This window comes from Erithacus rubecula, assembly GCF_903797595.1.
Source record: "Erithacus rubecula genome assembly, chromosome: 3".
Classification (NCBI taxonomy): Eukaryota; Metazoa; Chordata; class Aves; order Passeriformes; family Muscicapidae; genus Erithacus; species Erithacus rubecula.
In genome coordinates, this window is record NC_136689.1 from 101305786 (window position 1) to 101316919 (window position 11134).

The following is an 11134-nucleotide window of genomic DNA, read 5'->3' on the forward strand; positions in this document are numbered from 1 at the left end:
GCTGATGGGTCCCTCTGCACAACAAACGCTGTTGCATAAATGGTAAACATAGTTTACACTGCTTGTAAACTGCCCTGTTTCTGGTGCTCAAAACTAAATTCCTTTTTTACATTTGGATGAATCTTATCAGCAGCCAATTCACTAATTATTTCAAAAGATTAATTAGGTTTTACGCTTATTCAACCTTAGCACTTCACTTAGCACCACATTACCATTAATGCATCATGAACAGGTTTTTTTGTCTATGTGTTAATTTCAGGTGAGTAACTGAGCCATGGCTGTATCAAAAAGCACTTTCAGATGTCCCACATGGGTATAGAATGAATGGGACTTCTGTTCTGCCAGCATAGGATTGCCTCTAGGAATGCAAGTGCAGAAGGAGATCTGGCCAGCAACCTGCTATGAGTCACTCTGACTTGCTCTGTCACAGGATTTGCACTTACAACTGGGTCAAATCCTTATCTGGAATAGTTAGACAGATCTGCACTGCAGCAGGATTGAGCCCCTGTATCACAATGCACAAATAAACAAGCAGCCTTGCTAGAAAGGGTCTACTTTCTAAAGGTGGCAGAAATGGGTGCCAGATGACAGCTGAGATGGCACAGTATGGTTTTTGTACAGGGAAAAAAAAATGATTTTTTTGCAAAGTAATAGCTCAGTAAGGCAAAAAAAAAAAAAAAAAAAAAAAAAAAAAAAAAAAAAACAGGCAAAAATATACTTTAACACAACATAAAACAATAGTACAAAATAGGAATCGAGAGTGGTGTCACTTCCAGGCCATGGCTTCTGTGCATGTGAAGTAATCATCTGGAAAAGAAGCTATCTGTGGGAGAGGATTATCAACAGGTTGTGATCTCACAGCATGACAAAATGGCCAAGAGAGCAAATGCAACCCTTCTAGCAATGAGCAGCACCTGAAGAAGTTGCTCCTTTTGGTCACATCCTCAAGGTACTCATTGCTTGGTATTGTAACCATTTCTAGTCTCAACACATTAGCAAGGATGTTAATAAATACAAGTGGTTCAGAGCTAGAGCCACCTCATGCTGAGCACTTAAAGATCAACCTCACTATCTCAAAGAGAGGGCACAGAGGAGACCAAATCACAGCCTAAGACCACCTATGCAGAGAGGGAAACCTACAGGCATTAGAGATTCTTCAGCAGGCTACAAACCTCTTAGACTCAAAAATGAGACAAAGAACAGAGTGCTAAACTGCCACGTTTGAAACAACTTATCCAGTAAATGTGCCATCCCTGCTAGCCTTGCAATCAATACTGCTGTCATACAGAATAGCTCATTCAGAAACAAAATGCTGAATGAAGAAGTCCATGAAATCCTATGCCCAGTATTATCTAAAACAAAGTAGATGATCATAAGAGTACATTTGGGTCTTAAAAATCCATGAGTGTAGTTCAGAGGACATGTAGTTCTAGAGGTCTTTACATTTTTCAGGATGGATTTTCCGTGAAGGTTTTTGCTGAAGACTAAATTATTTGTCCTATAACTGAAAAGTAAGCTGCAAAGGTATGAAGTAGCGAGCCCCCAAAAGATCAAGTTTCCTTAATTTTAGGTGAAAACGTGTACAGACAATAGACAAACTTTGTGTTTTGAAGAAGACTGAAAGGCTCTGAAGGCAGGTGGAGAGGAGGTTGTCACTCTCACAAGCACATCTTGTGAAAGGCAGATACTGGCTGCATCTGAGTTTACAACAGGGCTTTATAGAGATTGGCTTTTCTGGTTTTGATGACCTATGTAGCTCTGTGACAGATGTGGTGTTGTACCACATTTCCAAGGGATGGAATCTACAGCAGCCCCCTTTACTACTTAATGGGATTTTATCATTTTGACTGAATGTCAGGAGGTTTTTACCTCCTGGGAGGCTCCAAAACCATGTCTTGCCATCGTTCTTCTTTCCTCAGCTAGTTTTATCCATTTTTGCTCCTAGGTGTATAGCAGCATACAGAACTCCAGTAATCCCCACAAAACTCATACTGCAAGACTCAGTACTGAACATTTTCCAACAGTATCATTTAAGATGGCACTTTATAACACTGGGAACTGAGCTGAGCTTTTCCATGAAATTGTATTTGATTTTGTAAAGAGGAATTTTAGTAGAGTGAGGCTAGGACTATCTCTATGTGTGTTACAGCAGAATTTCCATCCTTTGTAGATCTTCAACGCATACCAGGACTTGATGAAGGCTTTACTTTTCAGGCGGACCAATCCTAAGTTTCATGCTCTAGCTACCAATAAAATGCAGGTATTCAGCATTGTTGTTCTAATCACCTTTTCAGTTTTCATGAGCAAGAAATGTTAGTTATATGTGTAAGCTCTGAATAAGCTTAAGAGCAGGTGTTTGCTGCATGCTCGTTTTGGGAAACAGTGGCTGGATTACGTTATGCTGTAGGTCTGGGAAATCACTCAAATTTCCCCCTCCCCTCAACAGGTATGTTTGGGGGGGCATGGGGGATTGGCATTCTTCTCTGACCTGATCTGCATTTAATCAACACTTTTATCTCACTTTGCAGTAACTCCTAACATGTACCTCTGACATCATCAGCTCTCTCAGTGTTTTCCAGTTTGTCAGTAAAATACTGTCGTTGGAACAAGTTTAGAAGGTGAATTCGTGGCAGAGAGGATATAACCAGCCTGTCTCAAATCCTGGACACGGAGTTTTGAAAAAGAAATTGATAGGAAATTGTCATTTAAATTCCCGTGCTTTGTTTTTTAATTTTACGATGTTAGAAAGAAGTAGAATTTAGTTTAAACTAAATTGGTGCAACTTTTCAACATCCTTGAGTAAAGTCCTGGAGCTACAATAAAAATAATTAACATAAGCAGCTATTGCTAAGATAAAGTGAGGATTTAGGTTCTGACCTCCACTTTGTGCCGACAAACTACCCTGTGTTTTTTTGCTGTAGCCACATACTACCCTGAAAAAACTCAAGGAACTCTTTGTCGTGTTGCAGTGTAATTTTTTCAGGACAGCTAGTACATCTTTAATCCGAAGAAAGATGCTGCCGTTGCCCAAGCCGGGTGACACTTGGAAGCATATTATCGCATACAGAATGTTCATTAAAAGCGGATTAGGAGGAGATCTCATCAAACATACCAATTCCGCTTGAAATAAACGGCTTCTAAGCACAGGAACTGTTAGAGGAATGGACCACAGGCGCCGACTAGTTTGGTTTGCATATTTTAGAGAGGGTTTTGAGCTGATGTGTGTGGAACTAGGCTCTTTACTCCAGCACTTCTGTTTAGTTTACTCGAACAGATTAGAGGTGTTAAAATGTGGAAACAATGAAAAGATATCCCAGGCATGAAACACTGCAGAAGAATTCTGCTCAATAATGAATTAATTAAAAAACAAATTGAATGAAATGCAGCTTTCGCTGTTAGGTTCTAGATTTCTCTCCCCCAAACATTAGACGAAATTGCATTGTTTACAAAAATTTATTAATACAAACTTTACACACTTTATATAACAGTTATCAAAGTCCTAGTTATAGATATCATGTGTGTAATAATATTTTGCTTAAGTTCTTTTTATATTCATTTGCACACAAAATAAGTTCTCCAAGACTAACATCTACCTACTATGACTGTATCTCAAATCTGCTCAAATTTTGGTAAGGCTCTTGGCGTTTCTGGAAAAAACAAAAAGAAAGAAAAAAAAAAAAGAAAAAGAAAGAAATCGTACAAAGGATAATAACCTAGGTGATCACTTCGTAATGCTTGCGACTAGCCACTGAACTCTAACTGATAAGGTCATAAACAAAACGTCAAGAGAGCCCTATGTCATTATACCACAGCCGACACAAACACAGCGCACTCTGCCCATGGCCAAAGAACAGAAGGACGACTAAAACGCAAGCCGATGTGTTGCAGCATCGTAGGGCCACTAAATAGCCATCCGTGAAACTCGTGGCGATTTACAAGGTGAAGAGAAGGCACGAAAGCTGCACACTGCGCCCCGCGTCCCCGCGCCCCGGAGCCGGGCGGCCGGAGCCGCGGGGCAGCGCGGGCGGTGCCGGCAGCGCCTGCCCGCCCCGCCGGGTCTGCCCGGCCCGCTCCGCTCCTCCGGGCCGGGGAAGGAAGGTTTTACCCGCCAGGGGCTGGTGGGGGGGTTGGGGGGTTGCTTTCCGACGTCTTGAATGCGGGGCTCGTTTTGTGTCTTTGGAAAGACTCCTGTAAGGTTTGTGTGGTGAGCTGGAAGGAAGCGGGTACCTACGCGTCCTCCTCCGCTCCCGGCCCGGGCGGGGGACGGGACCAGCCCCCGGGCAGACGCTAAGATAGGAGTCCGTACATAGAGAGATGAGGTGAAAATGGTTTATCTCGTTAGAAACCGGACCACAGGTGAACACTACACATTCTTTTATGACAAAAGTTTGTTTTATGAAATAAATTTTACTAAGCAATAAGCCAGAATGTAGAAAAATACATTTTACCTCCAAACTCAATAAACAAGGAACAAAAACTTTCGTAGTAGTGCATAATTCTTTAGTGGTAGCTACAACAGGGGTTCCTAAACTTGTACAATAAGAGCTTGCATAAAACAGAACAAAGGAGTGAGAGAGCGTTCACAATCTTTTTTTTTTTTTTTCCAAAAAGAACATAACCCAAAAAGGTGACTCAAATGGGTTAAACAGAGCTCGGAAAAGTTCGAAGAGAGGATGAGAGGCGGGAGGTCCTACAAGAAAAAGCAATCAAAGAAAAGAGCAACTCCGACCGAAAAATGCAAAGGCGAGAACCCTGCTCATTATTATACATGATGAGAAGCATGGACAGCACTGGAGAGTAACACACTGTACTTTGCATCCAGGTCCAGTACCGAGCTGCCCGGGGCAGTTGGGTAGCGGATCGGAGGTGGGATCGCCTCGTCTTACCTCGACCCTGCGGCACCGGCTCCGGTACCGGCTCCGGCCCCGGGGCGCGCCGGGGGCCGCCCCCGCTCACTTCCCCACTCGTTCCAAACGGGTCCTGTCTCTGCTTTGGCTTTGTTCTGCAACTCTGTCCAGACAGCCAGAAGAGCAGTGCACGGGGCTTAGTACTTACTACCCTTGCTGCTGGTTCAGGATTTTGGGGTTGGGGTTTTGAGTTTGGCTATTTTTGGTTTTCTATTTAATTTATTCTTTGTTATTATTATTTTAATTTTGGGGGGTTTTAACTATTTCTCCCTCCAATAGGCAACAGAGATGCACAATTTGGATCGAGCTGTTGTTTTCACAAGATAATTATCCTCTAAGCTCATTGTTTGAGGATACATTAATAGAGATACAATTGGAATCAAAGAAAGCAGGAGAGGGAAAAAAAATAATCGAAATCTAGAAGAAAGGGGACGCTGCCCCTTCAGAGAGGCTAGTGGCAAAGGAGCCTGCCTTGAAACTCACCAGGGGAAGAATCTGCTTCACCAATTCTCCCAAATCAATTTCCTCATTATCCCCCTGGGAGCAGGTCATCCTTCTCTATGTACAGTAGCAAATGGTGAAAATTAATGTCTTCGACCCTGTCGCGGATAAAAATACTATCCTTTTAATTTCTGTTACAAAAATAGGAGTAATATTCAAAACAATGATTGTCTCTTTTTTTCTATTTATTTTATATAAAAACATAAACAGCTCAGGCGAATTCTTGTTCTTGTGCAGGCTTTTCATGAAGAATTGTTCTTTACTATTCTTAGTAGTATTTATATATATATATTTATATATTATATATAACTTAATGATTGGTCCACAAAGTAGATCTGTGCGTTTCTCTAGTGCTTTTTGTACAAAAGAAAAACAATATTATTATCAAAATATTCATTTAATGGCTTTACTTCATACATAAATACATGTTTAGATAACACAGGAGCGGTGATTGTTCAGTCAGTTTGGAAATGACTTTTGTTTTTGTTTAGATTTTTGTTGTTGTTGTTGTTGGGTTTATCTCTCTCTCTCTCTCTCTCTTTCTCTCTCTCTCTCTCTCTCTCTCTCTTAGGACTTTGTATACACAGGAGTGGCTGGTTACTCACATCGCTACAAATACGCTACTCGGCGTCCTTTGTTTTTAACTCTTTGTTTATACCTTTTCCCCAGGACGGCTGCTAAGTACTTCTTGACAGCCATTTGTTTCCGGTAGCGGCTGTAGCTGTCCGTGAAGATGCCGTCTATGTGCCGCTTGGTCAGCGGTTCCGCATCGTCCCCCAGGCCGCCGCTGGCACCGCTGCAAGCACCGAGAAGCACAGCTGCATCAGGCGGGGCCGCTCCGCCCCGCTCCGCGCCCCTCCGCGCCGCCCCCCGCCCTGCGCGGCCCCGCGCCCGCCGCCGCCCCCGGCGCAACACGTTGCGCGCAAGATGCGCGGGGAGACAAAGGCCGCGCCGAAACCCGGCCCCGACGCCGTGCGCGCAAGTGGCGGCGGCGGGAGAGACAATATCTCGCCGCTATGAATTATTCATGGAGGCCGCGAAAGCTGCTCTCCCTGGGGCTTCATTAACGTGTTACCTTCTGCCGGAGGGCAGCGGGTGGCACCAGGCTCGCCCCTGCCCCCCGCCAGCGGCAGGGAGCCCCGAGGAGCCCCGCCCGGCGGCGGGCTGCATCCGAGCTTCCACTGCTGCAGCTGAGCCCTCGACCATCGCTCTCCATAAGCTGCTCCCCCCGGCAAACCGTAAGGGCTGCCCAACTTGCTAATTTTAAATCGGTTGATTATGAAAATTTATAGAGACATATAGGTAGATAGATTAGATATAGATATGGATATGGATATATAGATATATAGACATGCATGTGTGTGTATGTAGATCTATATACATCTATCTATCTATCTATCTATCTATCTATCTATCTATCTATCTATCTATATACATACATCCTTATGATACATATCCTTATGGCCGAGCGTAGTAACCCAAACAAACCTCCGCGAACACCCGCGCAAGCAGCCGGACTCCACCACACTCATCGTGGGCGCAACACATTCCCGAGCCCGGCCGGGGCAGCTTTGTTCCCCCCAGCCGCAGCCCTTCCAGCGTCTCCGCTCCAGCAGCACCAACGCCCACCGCGGAAAAGACCAAGCAGAGAGCCTTACCCGACCCGCTTGGCCATCAGGGAGTGCAGATATTTCCTGGCAGATAACTGGCCTAGGAGTTTCCTGTAGGCTTTGTTGAAGATCCCATCGGCGTGCCTGGGCAGAGGGAAGAGCCCGCGGGTGAGCGGCGAGGCCCGAGAGACGGCTGCGGCGGGTTGCGGGAGCCCGGGCGGTAGCGGTAACCATCCCTCTCCGCCGGCAAGAGGAGGGCGGCATCTCCCCGCGTCCCCCGGGACCCCGCGTCCCCACCCAGATCCCTCCCCGCCGCGCTCGCTCGGTTCCGCGCCAGCTGGGCATTTCTGCTCCGTTTGCGGGAGCATCGCTAGCCCTCCTCGGCGCGGGCGGCTCCCCCGCTCCCTCCCCCGCGCTGCTGGAGGTAAGGCAGCTTTTCCATTTCTTCTGAGCTTTACACTGGGCACCGGGACCCGGGCAGTACCGTGGTTTGTTTGGGTTCGGGATTTTTATTCTGATCTTGTTGCTGTTTGCTTGTTAGGTATCATTGCTATTTTCCCCCCAATCGGTTCTGCCAGACCCGTTTTCCTCCCTACTCCAAATTCGCGCCTGACACCCTCGCGAGTTGCAGTCACCTCTTTTCCGGTGGGTAATACAAGGTATACATCTCGCCGATCATGGAGGACGGATTCGCTATACCGAGGGGCTCGTGGTCGTAGGCGAAGTCCTGCAGGGTGTTCCCGTCCTCGTCGTAGACTTCATCCTCCAGCCTGGCAACGAGAGCAGCAAGGAGAAGGAGTCAGCCGGGCTCCGCGGGGCGCTCCCTCCACTTCCCGCTGCCGGCTGCCTCGGCGGCCACCCCTCGGCGGAGCCGACCCGGGAGCCCCGGGAACCCCGTCCGACTGCCCCATCCCCTCCCTGCACCGCCCGCTCCCCATCCCCGCCCTCTCCTCTGCGGGGCAGGATCGCGGAGGAGGGAACACACCCGCCGTCAGACGCGCTCCAAGAAACCCCCCAAACATGCCCCCCCTCCTCCCGCCCTCCGCGGCCCACGCCCCGGCCCGAGAAACATCCATCCCCTCTGAGCCAGAGCCGCGGCTGGCGCTCCCCAGCGCGCAGGCTGCGCGCACACACGCGTTCGTGCGCCGGGGGCTGGGCTGGAGCCCAGCAGCTCCGCGGCGCAGACGGGGCGGCGAGAGGCAGCCCCGCCGCGGGACCGGGGACCGCGCCCCGCTCCTCCCCGCAGCGCCCGCCGGCACGGGGGGGGCTTCGCCCGCTGTTTTTCGTTGAGGGGTACCTCTGCCCTTCGAGATCTCTGCCAGTTTTGTGTGTGTCCCAGCCCACCCAGCCCCCGCTCTCTGCCTCCCTCTCTGCAGTACGATGTAGGTCATTGCACGTTACAGGCAGCTATTTTTGTCTGTGAGCTTTAGCGGAGGTATTAATAATAGATGCCGCTAAAGTGTTTCACTCCTGCTAATTCAGGCGCTTGAATGAAGAAAGCCGGCTTGTTGCCGGCTAATGGCCCCTCAGGCCACCGAGCCCGCTGCCCCCTAGCCGCACTGCCCAGGAAGATGACGGGGGCTCCAGCGGGCTCCCGGGTACTGCAAGGACACATCGGAGCCCCAAAAAGGACACCCACCTCGGACAACCTTGCGCTCCTGCCATCACCCCCCCTCTCCCTTCATCTCCGATCACCGAACGGCAGTGACCCCCGCAGGGCAGCCCGGAACAGAGCCAGGCGCCACTGGAGCAGGACGACAGCACCGAACCCAAAACTCCCCCCAGGCTAAGCAGCACCGGTCGCCCGAGTAGGCGACAAGCAGGGTGAGAACAGGCCGTCCTGGACCTGGTGCCCAGAGCCCCCAGCTCAGACCAACGCAGGAAACTCCCCTGTGCTGGTGCCTCGGGGTGTCCTCCACTCCTGCCCCAAACACAGAGGGATTCAAACGCCCACGGCTCCCAGCCGGAAAGGGACAGCACAGGCACCAGCCTGCGCTGTAGCCCAGCAAGACAACTCCGAACACAGAAAACCAAACAGCCTTGTGCCAGCCCCTTTCTCTCTTGAGAGGGCTGTCAATACACAGACAGGTAAACAGAGCCCGAATCCTCAGGAGCGCCAATGCCGCTGCACGAACCGTGACAGCTCCCACATGCTTGCAGACAGCGGCGCACCCGTCCCCGCCACCGCTCCCCCCGAGCCGGACAGGCGATGCTCGGCGCTCACCCTGGGCGAGCTGCGGGCAACCGGAGGCTGCCAAGGGCCCCGCAGGAGAGGGGGCAGACGGGAGAGGAGCTTTTGGGCCCCATCGACATGCAGCCGGGACCTCGGCCCGCTCCCGCCGACACGCTGAAGAGCAGGTCCCCGCTCCCGGGGACTTCACCGGGGACATGAGGTCGTGGGTTACAGCACCGGGGTCCCGACGAGCGGAGCTGGGGGATGCCAGTGCTGCAGCCGGAGGGGGTCCTATGCTGCGGTGGAGGGCGTGGGCACACAGCCCAAGTGGAGGGGATTTCCTTTGGTGACTCTACTCCACATCCCCTCTCATTTTCCTCCCCGGTAAGATTCCGCTGCCCTTAGCTAAACTGGGGCTGAGGGGGGTTGAAATGGTCCCGACGGAGCTCCCGGACAGCTGACGGACCTACCTGAGCGCCGGGTACTGAAGTCCGGCCGCAGGTGAGCAGTAGACGCTGCAGTGCATTATTATGCCATAGACCAGGAGTGCTAAGATCGCTTTGCTACACATTGCCACTCTGTGCGGGAGGGAAAGGAAGCTGCTGTCAAAAAATAAAATAAAATAAAATAAATAAAAAAAATCCCGAAACCAAACAAACAAAAAATCACTAACAAAAACCTAAAGAAACCACCCCACGGCTCACCAAACCCCTGGCCTCGCCTACCGGAAAATGAGGCAGCGCGGCCCCGGGGGACAAGAGCCCTGGGCACCGGGTGCCTGCGCGGAGCGGCACGGAGAGGAGCAGAGCGGTGCCCGGCGCACAGAGCTGCGGCCGCCGCCCGCCCCGTCGGTGCCCGCCCGCCCGCCCGCCCGGGGACCGCTGCGGGAAGGCCCGGAGAGTCACCTCTTGTCCTTACCATTAAACTCTAGACACCCGGCACTGAAAGCGTTTGGCTGCGAAACTAAAACGGCAGGTCTTGGGGGGGGTGGAAAAAAAAATAAAGACCCAAAGCGGGGAGGGGGAGAAATCGAGATCTCTCCCAAGTTGCGTCCAAAAAGAGTTAAAACCCTCGTGACATCGCCTCTCCGATGGGCGAAGAACCGGCGGGATGCAGAAGATGCAGAAGCGGCAGCAGTTAGTTGTTTGCTGGTTTTCGGGCAATCCACTCCAAAAAAGAAAAAGAGAGACAGGAGGGGAAAAAAAAAAAAAAAAAAAAAAAAAAAAAGATAAAGGAAAAAAGTTTGCAGGCAGCAGCACAGATCTGGAGTGGAGTCTACAAGGGAATTGAGAAAGGGATGGAGCGAGATGTCGCCGGAGAACCGAGCACTGGGAAAGAGGAAAGAGAGCGAGCGAGTCCGGGAGGGAGCGGAGGCGGGAGCCACGGGCTGGCTGCGTGCGATGTTGTCTTCCCCAGATCTCTCCCCTCACTGAGCGCCTTCAGCCTTCTCTTCTTCTCCTGCTCGGTGGCTCCAAACTTGACCAGCCTTCCGCAGCCTTCCGTCTGATACGCAATTAGCAAGAAAATCTTTGCAAACACCCCGCTTCAGCAAGAGCCCGCTTCGTAAACATTTGCCTGCTTGTTACCTTAGAGGACGGGCAATATTGTTTGTTGCCCCCGTAGTGGTGTCCGGATTTTTATTCATGAATCAAATGCCTTTTTTTTTTTTTCTCAGTCACGTAATAATCGGGTATCAGAAAAGACGTCACCACCCCAATTCCTCAAGGAACACAGTTCTGTGTCGTCCTCAAAGATGAGCTTATCAGGAGTCATAAAGCTTCTCATAAACACCAACTCACACTCCCCCCGCCCAAAAAAAAAAAAATAGAGAAAGAAAACCCAACAATCAAACAAACACGCAGAAAACCCCCACCGCACAAACCTAAAAGGATGCTCGCCACAGTAAAGTTTTACCTGACGTGGGAAGGGAAGCGGGGAAGAGC

The 11134-nt window shown here is 50.1% G+C and overlaps 1 protein-coding gene across 3 annotated transcripts; it reads right to left on the reverse strand.

Moving 5' to 3' along the window:
• Nucleotides 1-4144: 4144 nt before the first annotated feature.
• ADCYAP1 (adenylate cyclase activating polypeptide 1) lies at nt 4145-10933 on the reverse strand. Of its 3 annotated transcripts, XM_079302766.1 has the most exons (7): nt 10110-10644; nt 9662-9769; nt 7654-7788; nt 7067-7162; nt 6067-6204; nt 5391-5506; nt 4150-4287 (listed from the first exon to the last, which is right to left on the reverse strand). In XM_079302766.1, exons 2-6 carry the CDS (start codon nt 9760-9762, stop codon nt 5437-5439), a joined length of 540 nt encoding a protein of 179 aa, XP_079158892.1. In that variant the 5' UTR covers nt 9763-9769; nt 10110-10644; the 3' UTR covers nt 4150-4287; nt 5391-5436. The 3 variants fall into 3 exon arrangements, with proteins under 3 accessions (XP_079158891.1, XP_079158892.1, XP_079158893.1); XM_079302765.1 differs by having other exon boundaries at nt 4145-5506; nt 10110-10642; XM_079302767.1 differs by lacking the exon at nt 4150-4287 and having other exon boundaries at nt 5369-6204; nt 10110-10933.
• Between the last annotated feature and the right edge of the window lie 201 nt (nt 10934-11134).